At 55.8% G+C, this 14,542-nt stretch overlaps 1 protein-coding gene across 1 annotated transcript in view; it reads right to left on the reverse strand.

Moving 5' to 3' along the window:
* The window catches only part of SND1 (staphylococcal nuclease and tudor domain containing 1), a 407,925-nt gene that overhangs the window by 8,709 nt on the left and 384,674 nt on the right, over positions 1 to 14,542 (reverse strand). The window contains exons 17-18 of the mRNA XM_008705837.2: positions 7,189 to 7,377; positions 1,080 to 1,221 (exon numbers count right to left, since the gene is read on the reverse strand). Of these exons, the coding sequence (XP_008704059.2) occupies positions 1,080 to 1,221; positions 7,189 to 7,377 (331 nt within the window). The remainder of the gene's footprint in view (positions 1 to 1,079; positions 1,222 to 7,188; positions 7,378 to 14,542) is intronic.

Below are 14,542 nucleotides of genomic sequence, written 5' to 3' on the forward strand. Positions count from 1 at the left end.
CTCCTGCCTGGCTCTTTCCCCTCCCAAGTAGAGTGAGCCCAGGGCTTAGGAAGGTTAGTTTTTCTTGGTGAACTGACATGGCCAGAGAGCAGCTGCCTGGGAAATGTCATTAGAGGGAAGTGGCTGAGACGAGGCTGATGATCTGGAGGGGCCTGGGGGTGGGGGGTGGCTAGCCACAGCCTGCCACCTGTGGGGCTGCCTCGAGTGCCAGTGACATCTTCAGGCCCCTCTGCCTTGCAAGGATCTGGCTCCTTGGACCCAGAGGCGGCCTGTAGAGCTTTTTCCTCTGCCCTCAACTAACATGGTTCCCTGCACAGGATGTCAAGGAGAGAAGGGAGGGCAGGTTAGAGAGAGCAAAGGGAGTGGAGGTGGGAAGTTGAGCTGGAAGGGCCACAGGGCCACCCCTATGAGAGTGGCCTCTACTGCCCCCCGTCCTCCAGAAGCCTGAGGTGTCTGCTGAAATGACCCTGGCCACAGTGCACAGCCCTTGAGGGCAGGAGGAAGGAGGAGGATGGAGACAGAGGGTCCTTCAGAAAGACTGCCCAGGGATGACTTCCCCTAGAGTGCTGCCTGTTTCCATGGCAACTGGCTACCACTCAGGGCTATGGTAACCTCTAGAGAAGGAGAAATCCTAGAGAAAAAAGCCCAGGCTCCTCTCCTCCTGCTGCCTTCCCAAGAAAGCTGAGGGGGAGGAGGGTTAAGTGATGCTGGTTTGTGCTTCCTGACCACATAGAGACAATGTGTTCCCTGCTTCCTGATAGACTCTAAGAGCTACAGATCACCATGGCTAGCCCAGCCAGGGGTGTCTGAGAGCAAAACAATTCTCCAAGAATCTTGGAGTACCACCCAGACAAGACAGCTTACCTCACTAGCCCTCAGAGGCCCTGCTGAGCCTCGGCCACTCCAGGGCTCACTTGCAGTTCATGAAATGACCCGAGGGCCCAGGGCCGTGCGTGGGGCTCAGGGGATGGGCAGCAGCCATAGGCTACTTGGGAGAGGCCCCTGGGAGCCGTGGGCTGGGCCCCTTCCTCCCAACGAACCGAGGGGGTCCTGGGGGCAGGCTGGGCCAGCGTACTCACCGGTCTCCACATCCTGCACATAGAAGTGCAGGTCATCGGTGATCTCGGTCACGAACACCGGCTTGTAGCTGGCCGAGCGCTCCTTCTCCTCCAGCACGGGTGCCACCTCCTCCACGGGCTGCTCTTCATAGTGGGCCCAGACCTGCGCGTGCGGTCAGCAAAGGGGGGAGGGGATTAGGAAGTGAAGCCAGACAGGACACGGGACAGGGGCTTTGGGCAAGTGGGGTCACCCCTGGGGTGAGTGTGCGGGTCACCACAGGACACTCACATCACACTGAGCTGAGCCCCTAGAACTCCTACCTCTGAGTGGGTAAGGAGAGTGCTCTGAAGTTCNTTCTCAGATTCGGGAAGGGATCAGAAGCAACTGGGGAGCTTATTAAAAATGCTGGTACCTGGGTGCCAGGTCTACCAAGTTAGGATCTGGTACAACTGCACTCAGAGGAAGTAAAACAAACCAGAGCAGGCTCCCAGGCAATCCTCACGCACACCACAGTGAGAACCGCCAAGGTTCTGGGTCCCCACCCTTCCTCTCCCGACACCACTCTGTAGGGGTCACTCTGAACTCTCCAGGCCCTCGCACTGTCCAGGGCCATGGTGCTTCTGAGGCTCCCCAAGTGACAGCCCTGGGCCATGGAGGGGAAGGCTTGTCACCATTCAAGAATGCCTTGTCTCAGCAACTTCTCTGCCTTCACCTCAAGCAGGTTGCTCTGACCCCAGCTCAGAAGCTGGGCCACTCCCCTCCACCCTCGCCTCTCCCCTCCTCCCCTGGCCCTGCACTGTCAGGCCCGCCTCAGCTCAGAAGCTGATTCGATGTGACAGCGTGTCAAGTCCAATCCTGCGGCCAGGAGATTATCCCAGTAGTGAAGCCTGTCAGAGCAGGAGAGGGTGGGGGCTGTCCAGCTGAGCACTGAGAACGGGGTGAGGGACGGGACCACACATGGGGTCCCACAGACACACAAGAACAGGGGTGATAAAAGTACTAGCCAAAACTTACATGCTTCCTAGGTGCCGGGTGCCATTCTAAACATTCTTTAAGTAGTAATTCATTGAATCCTCAAGACATCCCCTTGACTAGGTATTAACATTACCCTGTTTTATAGATGGAGAACTGGAGGCATCCAGGCTTGCTAGAAGCAGAAGAACCAGGATCTAAACCCAGGTCTCTGGGTGCTAGAGATCTTCGAGAGGGCATTTTGGCATTGACGGGGCCTCTAGAGACAGAGGGCGGCACTGAGCAGTGGGAAAAGTTGTGGGTGGGAGATGTGGGCTCCTGTCCTTTAATTTGCTGCTTGACTTCGGTCAAGCCATGTGCCTCCTGCATCACCTTGTCTTCCCTTGCAAGAGGAGCTCGCTTGACCCCATGATCTCTCAGCTGACCCACAGATCCCTGGACAACACCTGGAAGCAGCCGAAGGGCAGGAATGTCAGAATTACTGAACCTCCTTGGGTCACACCTGCACAGGCCATGCTCCTGCCTTTAATGTGTGAGTATGCTTCCACTAGAAGGGGAGGCCTCCAGGGAGTGGCTGAGGGGGATAGGAGAGACATCACCTGGGTGCAAACCTCTGCCAGCCACACACGGCAGCGCCCTCGCCTTTCGCCTTGTGGGGCTGGACTCTAACCCAAACAGCTCCTGACCCCTCTCACCTACTCCCAACATGGGTCCCACCACAGCTTCTTCCTTCCTCACTAGCATCCAGACACCTCTGCTTTCCACATGTGCAGGCCTGGTTGTCACAGGAAAGGAGGCAGACAGTAGGGCAGTCAGATCAGAGACTCCAGGCCGGAGGGGGTCTCCAGCTTTTGGATTTCTCTGTGAAAGGGCCTCTTTAATCAGAGGCCATGGCACAGACTGCTGAGGGCACTTTGGGGGCCAGCCACAGTGACTTCTGGTTGCAAGGCCTACATCCTGTTGTGGTCGACTTTCTCCCTGGGTCCTGCGAGTTGGAAGTTCCCCAGGGAAGTGACTATTCAGTCAGTCACTCCTAGCCACGCCAGGATTCGTGCAGCTCGAGGGCCGATGGGACTCTCACTGCTGCTGAGACACAAGACTGCCAGCACTGCCTTAAATGAGCTGAAGCCACCGGCTGCCCCCACCCCCCGGTCTGTCCTCTGCTCCCTTCTGGTCAGTGGGCCCTTTCCCCGCCCACCTCGCTCTTCCTGCTCCCTACCTTCCTGGCACCCAGGCAGCACATTAGAGAGACAGGGCGCCGCGCTTGCTCTGGAGGGGGTCTGAGCCTGGGAGCAGTTCTGGGCTCCATCCTCACCCGCCCTGCCTCCCTCTGCTTTGTGGAAGGAGGCTCCTCAGCAGTGTTGATGAATTGGGAACAGACTGACAGGGTGAGAGCAGAAACTGCTAATGACTCCTCAAGCAAAAGCGCCTTGGGCGACAGCATCAGGTTTCCTCCTGGGGGGAGAAGGGTGGAGTTCCTCTTCTGGCAGGCTCAGGTGGGCCACAAGCTTGAGGTCAAGGATGATGCAAACAAAAGCCTCGGGGCTGGCCTGCAGGCATCTAGCTCCCACCAGGAGGGTAGCGGTGGGACCAGTCCTGCAACGAGGTCCCATAGCTCACTGCGTGCTAGAAGAGGCACAGTAGGGGATACCCTGCTGCCTCCAAAGGTGAGAAGATGGCAAAAGCATGAGGTGGCCGAAGGGTAGGACGCAGACAGCTACTCCTCCGATAAAGGAACTCCATTTCTTTCTTTCTTTCTTTCTTCTTTTCTTGTCTTTTCTTTTAAAGATTTTATTTATTTATTTGACATAGAGACAGCCAGCGAGAGAGGGAACACAAGCAGGGGGAGTGGGAGAGGAAGAAGCAGGCTCCCAGCGGAGGAGCCTGATGTGGGGCTTGATCCCAGAACGCTGGGATCACGCCCTGAGCCGAAGGCAGATGCTTAACGACTGCGCTGCTCAGGCGCCCCAGGAACTCCATTTCTAAGAGAGGGTTGGCTTGGCCCCTCAAATAGGAGAGCCCTGCAGGTCTCCCTCGGGAGACGGAGATGACCATCTACTCCTGGGACTTGGCTACCAGTGGCCTTGGCAAGCTGGTAAATGCAGCCTGGCTAGGTGGCTTCTTGGTGGGAACGAGACAGTCAGCTGAGAGGCTGGCCAACCCCTAGAACGAGGGCACATTTTGCCCCTACTGGCTGATGCCGCCCTTCTGCAGAACTGGGGCAGACAAGGGACAGACATACCAGCAGCACCTGCCGGACACATGCCACTTCCCCACAGCTACCCCAGCCCTCTCTCTGCTCAGATCCCTGACAAAGAGCTTGTTTGGGGGAATTCCCAGGGGGATGCTCCTCGTCCTGCACCCACGGGATGACGACAAGGAAAACCCAAAGAACAGTAACTGCACACACAGATTCAGTGCCTTCAGGCTCTCTCTGCAGGCTCTGGGCAGATGGAGGAGCTGGGGAAAGACCCGCACAGCCAGACCCGGGGGGGGGGGGGACGGGCAAGGGAGCAGCTCCCTTATCCACTCCATTGCGGCTCTGTCATGCCAGTTCCTGTCCTGCTCGGGTCCCCTCTACATTATGGGGCCAGGTTAGGAGCACAGACTGTCTCTCCTCCTGTCCTCACCCATCCTTGGCCCTCCCTCTTGCCTGCACTTCCGTCCCAGGGAGCCCCAGATTCGCCTCCTGGCAGGAGATGGGCGACGTGGACTGAGGCGCCATTGGCTGGAGGCTTCCTTTCTAAATCCTGTTTAATATCGCTGCTCAGGAGGCTCCAAGGATGGGGCTGGCACGGGGCCACGGTGGTGGAGGCCTTCAAGCTCCCAGTGGGGAAGGCAAGTTCAATAAAAGGCAATCAATGGCCACGCCAGCCCGGTCCAGGGCCCTGCTGGGGAGAGAGGGCAGTCCTGGTGCCTGCCATCTGTGGCTCCGTCTTTGGCCCTTAGACCCACCCAGGACTCCTGGAGGAGGATGGGACAACCCAGCAGGCGACTCCTGGAGAGGAAGGGGAGGGCCCAACCAGCATCTTCAAGAGCAGAGGCGTCTGCAGGGCACAGGAAAGAACGAGGTCCAGCAGGGAGGCAGCGAAGTTCTCACGGCTGGGAAACCAGCCTTGCCAGGTTCCCTCACATGGACCTGCTCACAAACGTGCTCACACAGGATCACATCCCCCAAAGACTTCTGCAGGCTTCTAGTCTCACAAAATCTCTCAGTATTACCTTTCCTTAATTAGCTCACACGTACCACCATGATCGCTTAACCCCACACGTGCCTGTCTCTGGACAGCGAAGGCAGCCCTCCTGGGGTCACAAGCGAGGCCAGGTTGGACATCCTGGGGACACCTCAGCTATGCAGTTGCTGTCCTGCAGCTGGCTACCAAACTCTCCGAGTCCAGCCAACTCTGAGGGGTGCTGCCACGCTCCACGCGTGCTGCTCCCGGGAACCAGCCCCAGAAGAGGCAGGCAGGGCCTCGCCCTGAGAACGGCGCGCTGCACATGACCTGGACTGGAATTCAAACGCGCAGCCTGTGTAAGTAGTTCCTGATGAGGACCCCTCACCATCGTCATGTGGCACCAGTGAAATGATGACCTGGGCCCTTTCAGACAAATCCGCCATGCGGTAAAGAGTGATGCCCAGTGTAACACCAGCAAGGCACCCGTCCTGCCACCTCAGGCCAGATTCCCCTGTCTGTCTTCTCCTGGGTCCCTCTGGGGTCTCGAATCTCAGAGAGCAGAGCCTGGGGGCGAAGAGCCTTTCAAAATCGGAGCCTCAGGGCCAAGTGCTTTCCACACTGACCCCCAGCTGCTAATTCTTCGGTGAAGGTTCAGCCCTTTGCACACAAGGCCCCAGCGCCACATCTGCTCCTTCCCCTGCAGCAGGCAGAGGACTCGGGGGTGGCAGCCTTAAGTTCAGCTGTCACCAACAGGAAACCCAAGAGGAAGTTCCTCTGCGGTAGGAGCTGAGGTGGCCCGCTCCCTGTCACTCTAGAAGATGGGGTTTAATGTGAGCCAAGGTGGGACAAGGGTGGGAGCCTCTAGAGGCTTCATGGTGGCCTAGTCCTCCCAGGCATGAACAGTCCCTGTCAACCTGTCCCAAGCTTTTTGGGTCATCTCTCCCTAGAGTTCTTCCACTCCCATTAGGGTTGGTCACCTGCCCTCATGCCCAGGGGACAGGAAGCAAAGGTAGAGAGAGATGCAGGTGGGCGTCCCTGGTCCCTGAGGGAAGACAGTTGGGAAGAGGCTGAATGAGGAGATGGCCGCTCCGGGTTGGAAGAGAATGAGGAGCCTCGGGGCCCTGAAGCCCCCTACTCCTTTTGTCAGGTGTCTGGGCCTTGGCTCTGGGAGGCGAGTTGCAAGCCAGATGGCTGCCCCATGGGGGAAGGAAACGTTTATTCCTGGAACAAATTTATGGCTCAGCACGGCTGTCCCATGAAATCCTCCTCAAGCTCAGAGAAGCCCTGACAAATTGGTGGCCGGCTGATTTATCCCCATTATCGGGGCCGGGCTGTAAGTCAGTGTCTACAGGCTGAGTCAGGGGGTGCCAAGCCCAGCTCCCACCACCAAACCACTGGGTTCCTTAATCGTCCATTTGTTTCCAAAAGCTGCTTTCCAACCCACCCCCCTTGTCTTTTCAATGCAGTGTCTGCAAAGACTGATGGGCTATAAATCTGTTGTCCTAACAGCTTTATGCATCTCCTGGGGCAGCTTCCAAAATGGGCCTCCCTGCAGGGCCGTGTGTAGGAAATTCAGAAGTGGGCTGCAGGTCTCCCGTTGCTCTGAGGGCACCAAAGAAGGGCTGGGCTGGTGAAGGGACAAGTCCCTGGTCTCCTGCTCACCAGGGGCGCCCCCCCATCATGCCTCTCAGGGCTGCAAGGTCACCTTCCAGACACCGTTCTCCTGTACCAGGCCCACCAGAGGAGGCCTAGGGCTGAGGATGCCTATGCTGGCAGCCCTTCCCTTGGTCGCGTGTGGTTCCTGACGTGGGGTCTGAGACCAACACCAACCAGGGTCCCTCAGGTGGGGGACGACGAAACCGCTCTGTCCACTGTGTGGAGGCTGTGGTGTTTTGGGGGAGGGGCAGGAAGGCGAGAAGAAGTCCGAGATCCAGGGTGGGACCCGCCCCCTCCCCAGCCAGGCCCAATTCCACCCCGGTACCTTCTCTTTCTTCTGCTTGGCGGCCTCCTCAGCAGACAGCAGGGATTTGTAGTAGGAGCTGCGCTCAGCAGTGAAGTGGACCTTGGAGAGCGCGTGCTCCACCAGCAAGACGGACAGGTTAGCGCTGTCAATGTGCAGCCAGCCGATGAAGTTGCCGGCCTTGTCCATGCTCTCTACCTCCACCTCTACCTGGGGAACAGAGAAAGGCGGTGTCAGCCTGCAGGGGGAGGCCCTGGGCCACCGGGGCCTTGCCACCACATGACAGGGGCTCATCAGGCACAAAGAGCAGAAGCTTGTTGGAGCTCCGCCACTGCTGACCCTCTCAGAACCCTTCACTTCAGTTCTGTAAGTGGGACCTCCGGTTTCTAGCCTCTCGCACCCCAGAATCATCCTTGCAGAAACGTCACTGACCAGGCAACCTCAACACTCCCCTCTTCTCAGATCTTTTGGCAGACAGCTACTAGGGTAAGCTCAGCTTAAGCGAGGGAGTCTGCGTTAGCTGTGTGCGTGTGTGAGTGCAGCCTGGGGCTCGAGTGAGAGAAGCAGCAGACAGAGCTCCGGGAACATCCCACTCTTCTTCAGCACCCACCCACCCACCGAAGCTCTTCTAGGAAGACAGGCAGGCCCCAGGAGCGAGGCACTCCCTGGGGAGAGGGGCACATAGCTGAAGGAATTAATGCTCAACAAAGGTAATGAAAGTGGCTGGGTGAAAGCCAGGTGAAGAGACGAGGGAAGGGGGCAGGTGGGCGGAAGGGTGCGACCCCAGCAGAAGGCCGCCCCTGCCTGACAGGGAGCAACTGGAAGGGTGCCGTCACTGCCATAAGCCCAGTCCTTGGGGCCCTGTGCTGTGGCTGAACCTCAGAACCCTCAGGGACCCCTGTGGGGCTCAAGAGCTTCTGAGTTTCCTCCACAGAGGGCCTCCTCGAGACCCAGGACCCCAGACATAGGACTGACTCCGCTCCTCCAAGAGGGTGGCCTTGGTGCCACGGCCCTTATGGTGGCTGATCTGCTCCCACCTCATGAAGGCAATGGCCCAGGGTAAATTTCTTTTTTGATCCTCTCCCAACCTCCTCCTTTCTCTGCTAAAGGGGCTTGTAAAAGCCTTTGCTGCCAAGTATGAAAACTTGTATTAATTTAAACAGCTTCAAGCTCGATTAAGCAATAAAATGAATGTCTAAATACCTGGGAATTCTCTGAAGCCTGGGCTGGAGGCTGCGGCAGCAGCCTAGGGCAGAGGGTTAGAGAGGCAAGGGTAGGGAGGTGAGCAGGGAGTGATCTGGGCGACAGGACACCCTGTAAGTGGCTTGGGCATGTGGAGAGGAGGCAGCAGGGAGAAAAAGAAGGGGCAGGACCTGGGAGGCAGGGCCCCAGCTTCTCCCTATTCTTGAACATCCTCTTTCTACTTAAGGCTTACAGTTCACCCTTCAAGTGGAAATGCAAGTTCAATAATGCCGGGGTTCTGTGACCCAGAAGCAGACATGAAGAGTTTATTAGAGCTAGATAAAAAAGATACTATATAGATCCATTCCAAGTTGACTCTGTCGGTGGGTAGGTAGGTCCCCCATTCCTGGACCTCTTCTCTTTTACCATGTTAGCAGCCAAGTGTCCTTTACCTAAAACCGATGGCTGCCCTGCTTGGGCATAAGACCTCCTTCCAGTTCCAAGAAGCCTGTGTTGGGCCAGTGTGTTTGTGACAAGAAGCTTGACGGCCACCTGCATCATTCCTCTTGGTACTGGACTGCTAGGATGGAGGCAAGAACCTCAGAGGTGGGTTGATGAAGTACCCGGGCAGGTACAATCACGCTCACCCTGGAAGGTGCCCATACTTAGATCTCAGCCCACCTAGCAAACCCCCGATCCACACCTCACCTCAGAGGCTACCAACGAGATGCCGGCCTCCCAAGGGCTCCTACTAGCGGCAGACTCCAGAGGCTAGTAGCCATGCCTGGGGTCAACACTGCCAAGTCTCTGGGCAGGTGAGCACTGCCTTTACACTTATCCAGCCTCTCCCTGCCTGCAATCGATTTGCTACTTAGGCTTGACAAGTCCCTGGGCCCAGCCAGCAGCAGAGGAAAGAAATCTCTAGCCTTGGGCACTGCCCTCCTGCTGAATCCATCTTGGATTATAGAGGGAGATAAAGCTGTAGCCTGGGGGTCTCTGCTTCCCCTTTTATTAAGCTGCTGGAAACATGGTAATTTCTCAAAGGCACTCAGGGGGAGGTGGGCTGGGCTCAGTGAAGGGCTGGGGCTACTCCAGTGTCTCTTGGCTTGTGGCCTCTCTAGCCAAGCCCTGTGCTGTGTCTCTCCTTCTGGGCAAACAGAATACAATTTGAAGACTAGAGTCCTAACCCTTCTCTAGTTCTGGGAGGGTTTCACAGGGAACAAGCAGAGGGTTAAGCACGGTGCTCCTAGGCTGGTATATGTGTTCATCGTTCATCATGCTTCTCTCAGGTTGACTGCAGGAATCTGTGGCTTGACTACACACATTTTGTGGATCAATGTCTGTATACGCTCTATTTCTCTGATAACTTTAAGACTAGGGTTTTTGATATTTTCTCTCCCCTTTTTTAAAAAAGATTTATTTATTTGAGAGAGAGAGAGAGACCGTCTGTGTGTGTGTGTGTGTGTGTGTGTGTGTGTGTGTGTGTGTGTATGGGGGTAGGGGCAGAGGGAGAGGGAAAGAGAATCCTCAAACAGACCCCCTGCTGAGCGGGAAGCCTGACTCCATCCCAAGGACCCTGAGATCATGACCTGAGCCCAAGACAGAGGCTTAACTGACTGAGGCACCCAGGCACTGATATTTTCTCTTAATTGAAAAATACATATAAACACATACTCATATAGAGATATACAGATACAGTTGGTTCTTGTAAGTCACCGTGAACACTGAATTAGTGAATCCTGAACCACTGCTCCCAGGGGAAACACAGGATTAGGTTCCTGCAAGACTCTGGTCACAATTTACCAATACATAACCTTCTTCTGTGCATGTTTTTGCTTAAAGACACCTTACTTAATATATACTGATGATTCATTACCATTGAACTCACGGCCAACAGCACTAGAACTCATGCCTGAAAAAAGCTTCTCTAACACGTGTATTTTCTCCCTAAGGCACATCACAGCCTTCCTGCACTTAGGAGCACTAGACAGCCCTTCAGCACTGTGCCTGGAGGCCATTTTAAACTGCAAAATCACCAAGAAAAAGCACACATCAAAGAAAGGGAAAAACGTGGCACTAAGGAGACGATGACAAGGACATTTGTTTACGCTATGAGCTGAAACAAGAAGGCAGAGCACCACCTTTTGCGACCGCAGCTGAGAAGGTGCTCACCCGGACGCTCCAACTGCTCACCGCGCTGCGCACCCACAAACGATCGGAAATCGCCGAGTACTGATTTGGGGCTACACATAAATTTAAGTGAGTGAACTCGCAAGTGTGGATTTGTATATGATGAGGACTGATCACACGGAGACACGCGGAGAGCTACTCCTGCGAGTCCGCCTCACACCGAAGGCAGGAGCTGCACGAGGCTCCTTCTGGTCAGAGAGACAAGAAGCCTCTTCTGGGTTCTTTCTGCCTATTGTAACCAGCCACGAGAGCTCACCAAGTGCCATACAACATTGCTACTTGTCTGCTCAGCAGTTTGGAGTGTTTCAGGGAGAGATTTGGACTCAACAGCTTCCCTTGGGAGGCCTCCTATGATGGCATGTGACACCGGGGAGTTCGAGCCTTGGGTGACTACCAGGGGCTGCCAGAATATCTGATTTGTGTGTGCACACCTGGTGTGTGCACATGCGAGCTGATAAGGCCTTGAGGGCATCCCAGAATGTGTGTACACGTGGACACTCAGCAGGGAACAGCTGGAGGCTCTTCTCTTCATTTCCCTCTTCAATGTTCACGTCGAAGCTAGGACCCAGGACAACAGCGCTGAGGGGAGAAGGCCTCCTGAGAGACTATGAAGGGGGCCGTGGCATCCCGCCTGTGGAGTGGCTGCAGGAGAATGAAGCAGCAGGCAGCCTAGATGCCTAAAGGTCAGACCCACTCCCCGCTCGCTCCTCGGGCACTGAGGGACAGCGTGCTGCCGCCCTCACCGTGTACCCCTGCTGGTCTGGCCAGCCCCCAGCATCTCTTGCCCCCTGCTCGAGGCAGACAGAGCGGGTGGGGGATTCTGAGGTCTGAATTAGGCCCTGTGAGCTGAGCTCCTCCAGCTTCAACACCACCCTCCTGTGAAGGCTTCCCTAATCCAGCCCCAAGTGAATCGCTCTCTGACACTATGGGCTCCCCCACCCTTTGCCATGGAGGGGGCTGGGTAGAGCACGGAAGTTCAGAGCCCAGACTGTGGAGCTAGACTGCCTCGGTTCAAATCCACCTACCAACTGCATCACCTTTGCCAAGTCACTTATCTGCTCTGTGTTCTGTTTACTGGAAAATTGGAATTGCAATATTACCTATCTCCAAGGATTTGTTACGATTAAATGAGCTAATATAAAAATACCAAGCACTTACAAAAGTACTGGATACACATATCCTTCATCATCATCATCAACTCTTTACTTCATAGTAGGGCAGTTATGTCACTTCCAAATGTCTTTACTCTCCTACTAGACTGTCAGCTCCAAGCAGAGCAAAGCGTGCTCTACGCTCCCAGTCTTCCCCACAGCTCGGTCTACCGACTGGCAGTGAGGTGGCAGGAAGAGCATGGATCTTGGAGTCAGACAGACTTGGGTTCAAATCCTAGTTCTGGCCGTGAAATTTTGGGAAGTCAGGATCTCTTTTCTCTCCTAGCCAGTTTCCTTCTCCATAAAAAGAGAAGTGGGTCCTATGTATCAAAAGAAGTAACATAAAACGGCTTCCCCTTCCCTTCATCTACTACAGCCCTGCTCGAGCTGAGCTCCATTGCCTTAGCTCTCCCCCACCTAGAAAAGCTTTGGGTTTCTTAAACCCTGGTGGCCTCAGACAAAATACAGAATGGAGGGAAGGCAAGTGGGAAGAGCTAATGTGACTGTCCACAAACCCAGCTGAACAAGCAGACGCCTTTCTGCTCAGTGGAGAGGGGTCTTTCTCTACCATGGGGCCAAAGTGGGGGGCGGGTGCAGCCCAACCAGCTGCGTCCAGTCGGAGAGCAGCTAGACACACTGGACTCAGCCTGTCTGTGGGCTGGGGCGGCCATTGGTCCCTGCTGCCTCACAGTGGGACACGTCCTCCTGCTCCCAAGCACATTAATGTGCCACTAATGAAATTGTTCTGGCTTATTTACCAAATTAATACAAACGGCACAGGCTGTTAATTTGCATGTCTCCTAATTACTGAGGAAGAGCTCCCGTGCCCAGGCAGCACCCACACCTCAGTGCCCACCCAGACGGGCTGTAGCTTCGCCCTTCCCAGCAGTGGGTGGGCAGGGAAGGGGAGAAGGGAAAGGAGGAAAGGGGAGAACTGAAGCAGCCCCTAGCTCACTCTCCATGGCTGGGAACAAATGAGGGCGGGAAGGTGTGATGGCCATGAATTTGTAGTCCTCTCCTTAGTGGCTGGAGTGTCTTGGCCTCCAGAAATATACTCGGTCCCTGTCCTGCTCCCCTCCCCAAATGCTCCTTCTTTTCCCTTGTCCGGATTCTGTCCAGCTTCTTAACTTAGGAACTACTTGAATCGGGCAGGCAGTGGGGTCTGAATGCTCCTCCTCTCTAGGCAGCATGGCATATTCTGGGCCTGGGGTACAGCACAGGGCAAGAACGGTACAGGGGGCCACAGGAAGGGAAGTGAAAGTCAGGCAGGGGATGAGGGTCTTACAGATACTACTCCTCTCTCTCAACTTGTTTTGGCCCTTCCCAGCCAATCGGCCTTCAGATTCTGAAACCTTATGTAAAGTGTGTGCGGGGAAGGAGAAGGAGCGGGAGAGAGAAAGGAGAGAGGGAGGGAAAGAGGGAGAGAGAAAGGGAGAAAGATCAGTTAAAAGGTCACCAAAAGACCACAGAGGAAATTCTGACTGCCCTGGGGGTTCATTTAGCTCCCAACCTCCCCTGATCCAGGAACCAAATTGGATGCCTACTGCTTCCAAGTCTGGGGCAAAGCTGAAAGACATAGGTCCTCCTGTAGCCTTCTTTGGGTCTTGGTGAGGTGTGGGCCAGGGGAGGGAGAAGACACTAGACTGCCTCCACTGAAAGGCAAGCTTGAATAAGGCAGCTGGGTGCCGCCCCCCCCCCCCCCCCCCCCCCAGCCCACACTCAGGGCAAAGAAACTTGGAAATGTTGAACAGAGCAGAACACACAGCAGGGGGCTGCATGCTCTGGGAGGTGACCCAGGGCTGCCAAAGGAGGTGCAGCACAGAGATTAATTGGCAATGGGGGAGGGCAGGCAGACCCCACACATATATATCTACCTTCCCTTTGTGTGTGTGTCAAGAGGATGGAGAAAAGGTTCCATCTCCCCAAAGTGCACTGGCCCTAGCTCTCCAAAGGATGCCCCAGGCAGCACAGGAAATGCCTGGCTTCAGCCAGCCTCCTAGGTTGGGAGGCTGTGGAATGCTGGGGAAAATAGCTGAGGGGATGCTCCCTCCCTCAGGGGAGGTGGGCCGCCTCAGGCAGGATGGGCAAAACCAGGTAGGCTGGAGCAGCACAGGACACCCCTGCCCTGGGGCACCCAGAAATGAAGACTTCTGGCACAGGTGAGGGGGGTTGGGTTTATGCAGGCCACCAGTTCCTCCAGCAGGCAGACAGCAGAGTGCTCAGGGCTGCCTCTGGGGAGGTGACACCAGGGGCCCTAATGACAGGCAGGAGCCTCTATCCTTTCCACTTGCTGTCTGGCCACAGGCCTGCTTTAAACACCCCCAAAGCCATCAGCAACAAGCACCGGGCAGAAGCCTGGAACTGGGAACTAGATAGGAAAGCTTGGATGGGAAGAAGCCGCCCAGGAGCAAAGAAAAAGTCAATAAAAAGCCGTGCACTGGAACTGTGATCTGGGCGGTGGTGGTGGGGGGGGGTTGTCACATTCCCTCCAGGCTCAGTTTCCTCACGTGCTAATGAGAGCAGAACCAGGGTTTTAAGGTTCTCTCAGCTCTGAAGTGGCTGAGGTCCGAGTAGGGGATGGGCTGCGGGGCTGGCGGTGTACCTGTATGACTGGGGGCCGAGGAGAGAGAATGGCTTACTTGGAGAAGAGCCAAGTGCAGAACCCCCATGAGACCCCTCAGGGCCTGGAGGAAAACTTGCAGAGGGGGATGAAAGGCAGTCCAGCCTCTTCCCCACCATGCCTCCCGCCAGAGCTCTGTGCCAGAATGCGAGCAGTGATCCAGAGCGACCAGATTGCCGCTGGGACTCCTTCCTGCTACACAGCGCTGGCCCCGTCCTGGAGAGCTGGGCTT

Source organism: Ursus maritimus, unplaced genomic scaffold, assembly GCF_017311325.1.
Source record: "Ursus maritimus isolate PB19 unplaced genomic scaffold, ASM1731132v1 scaffold_3, whole genome shotgun sequence".
In the NCBI taxonomy this organism is placed as follows: Eukaryota; Metazoa; Chordata; class Mammalia; order Carnivora; family Ursidae; genus Ursus; species Ursus maritimus.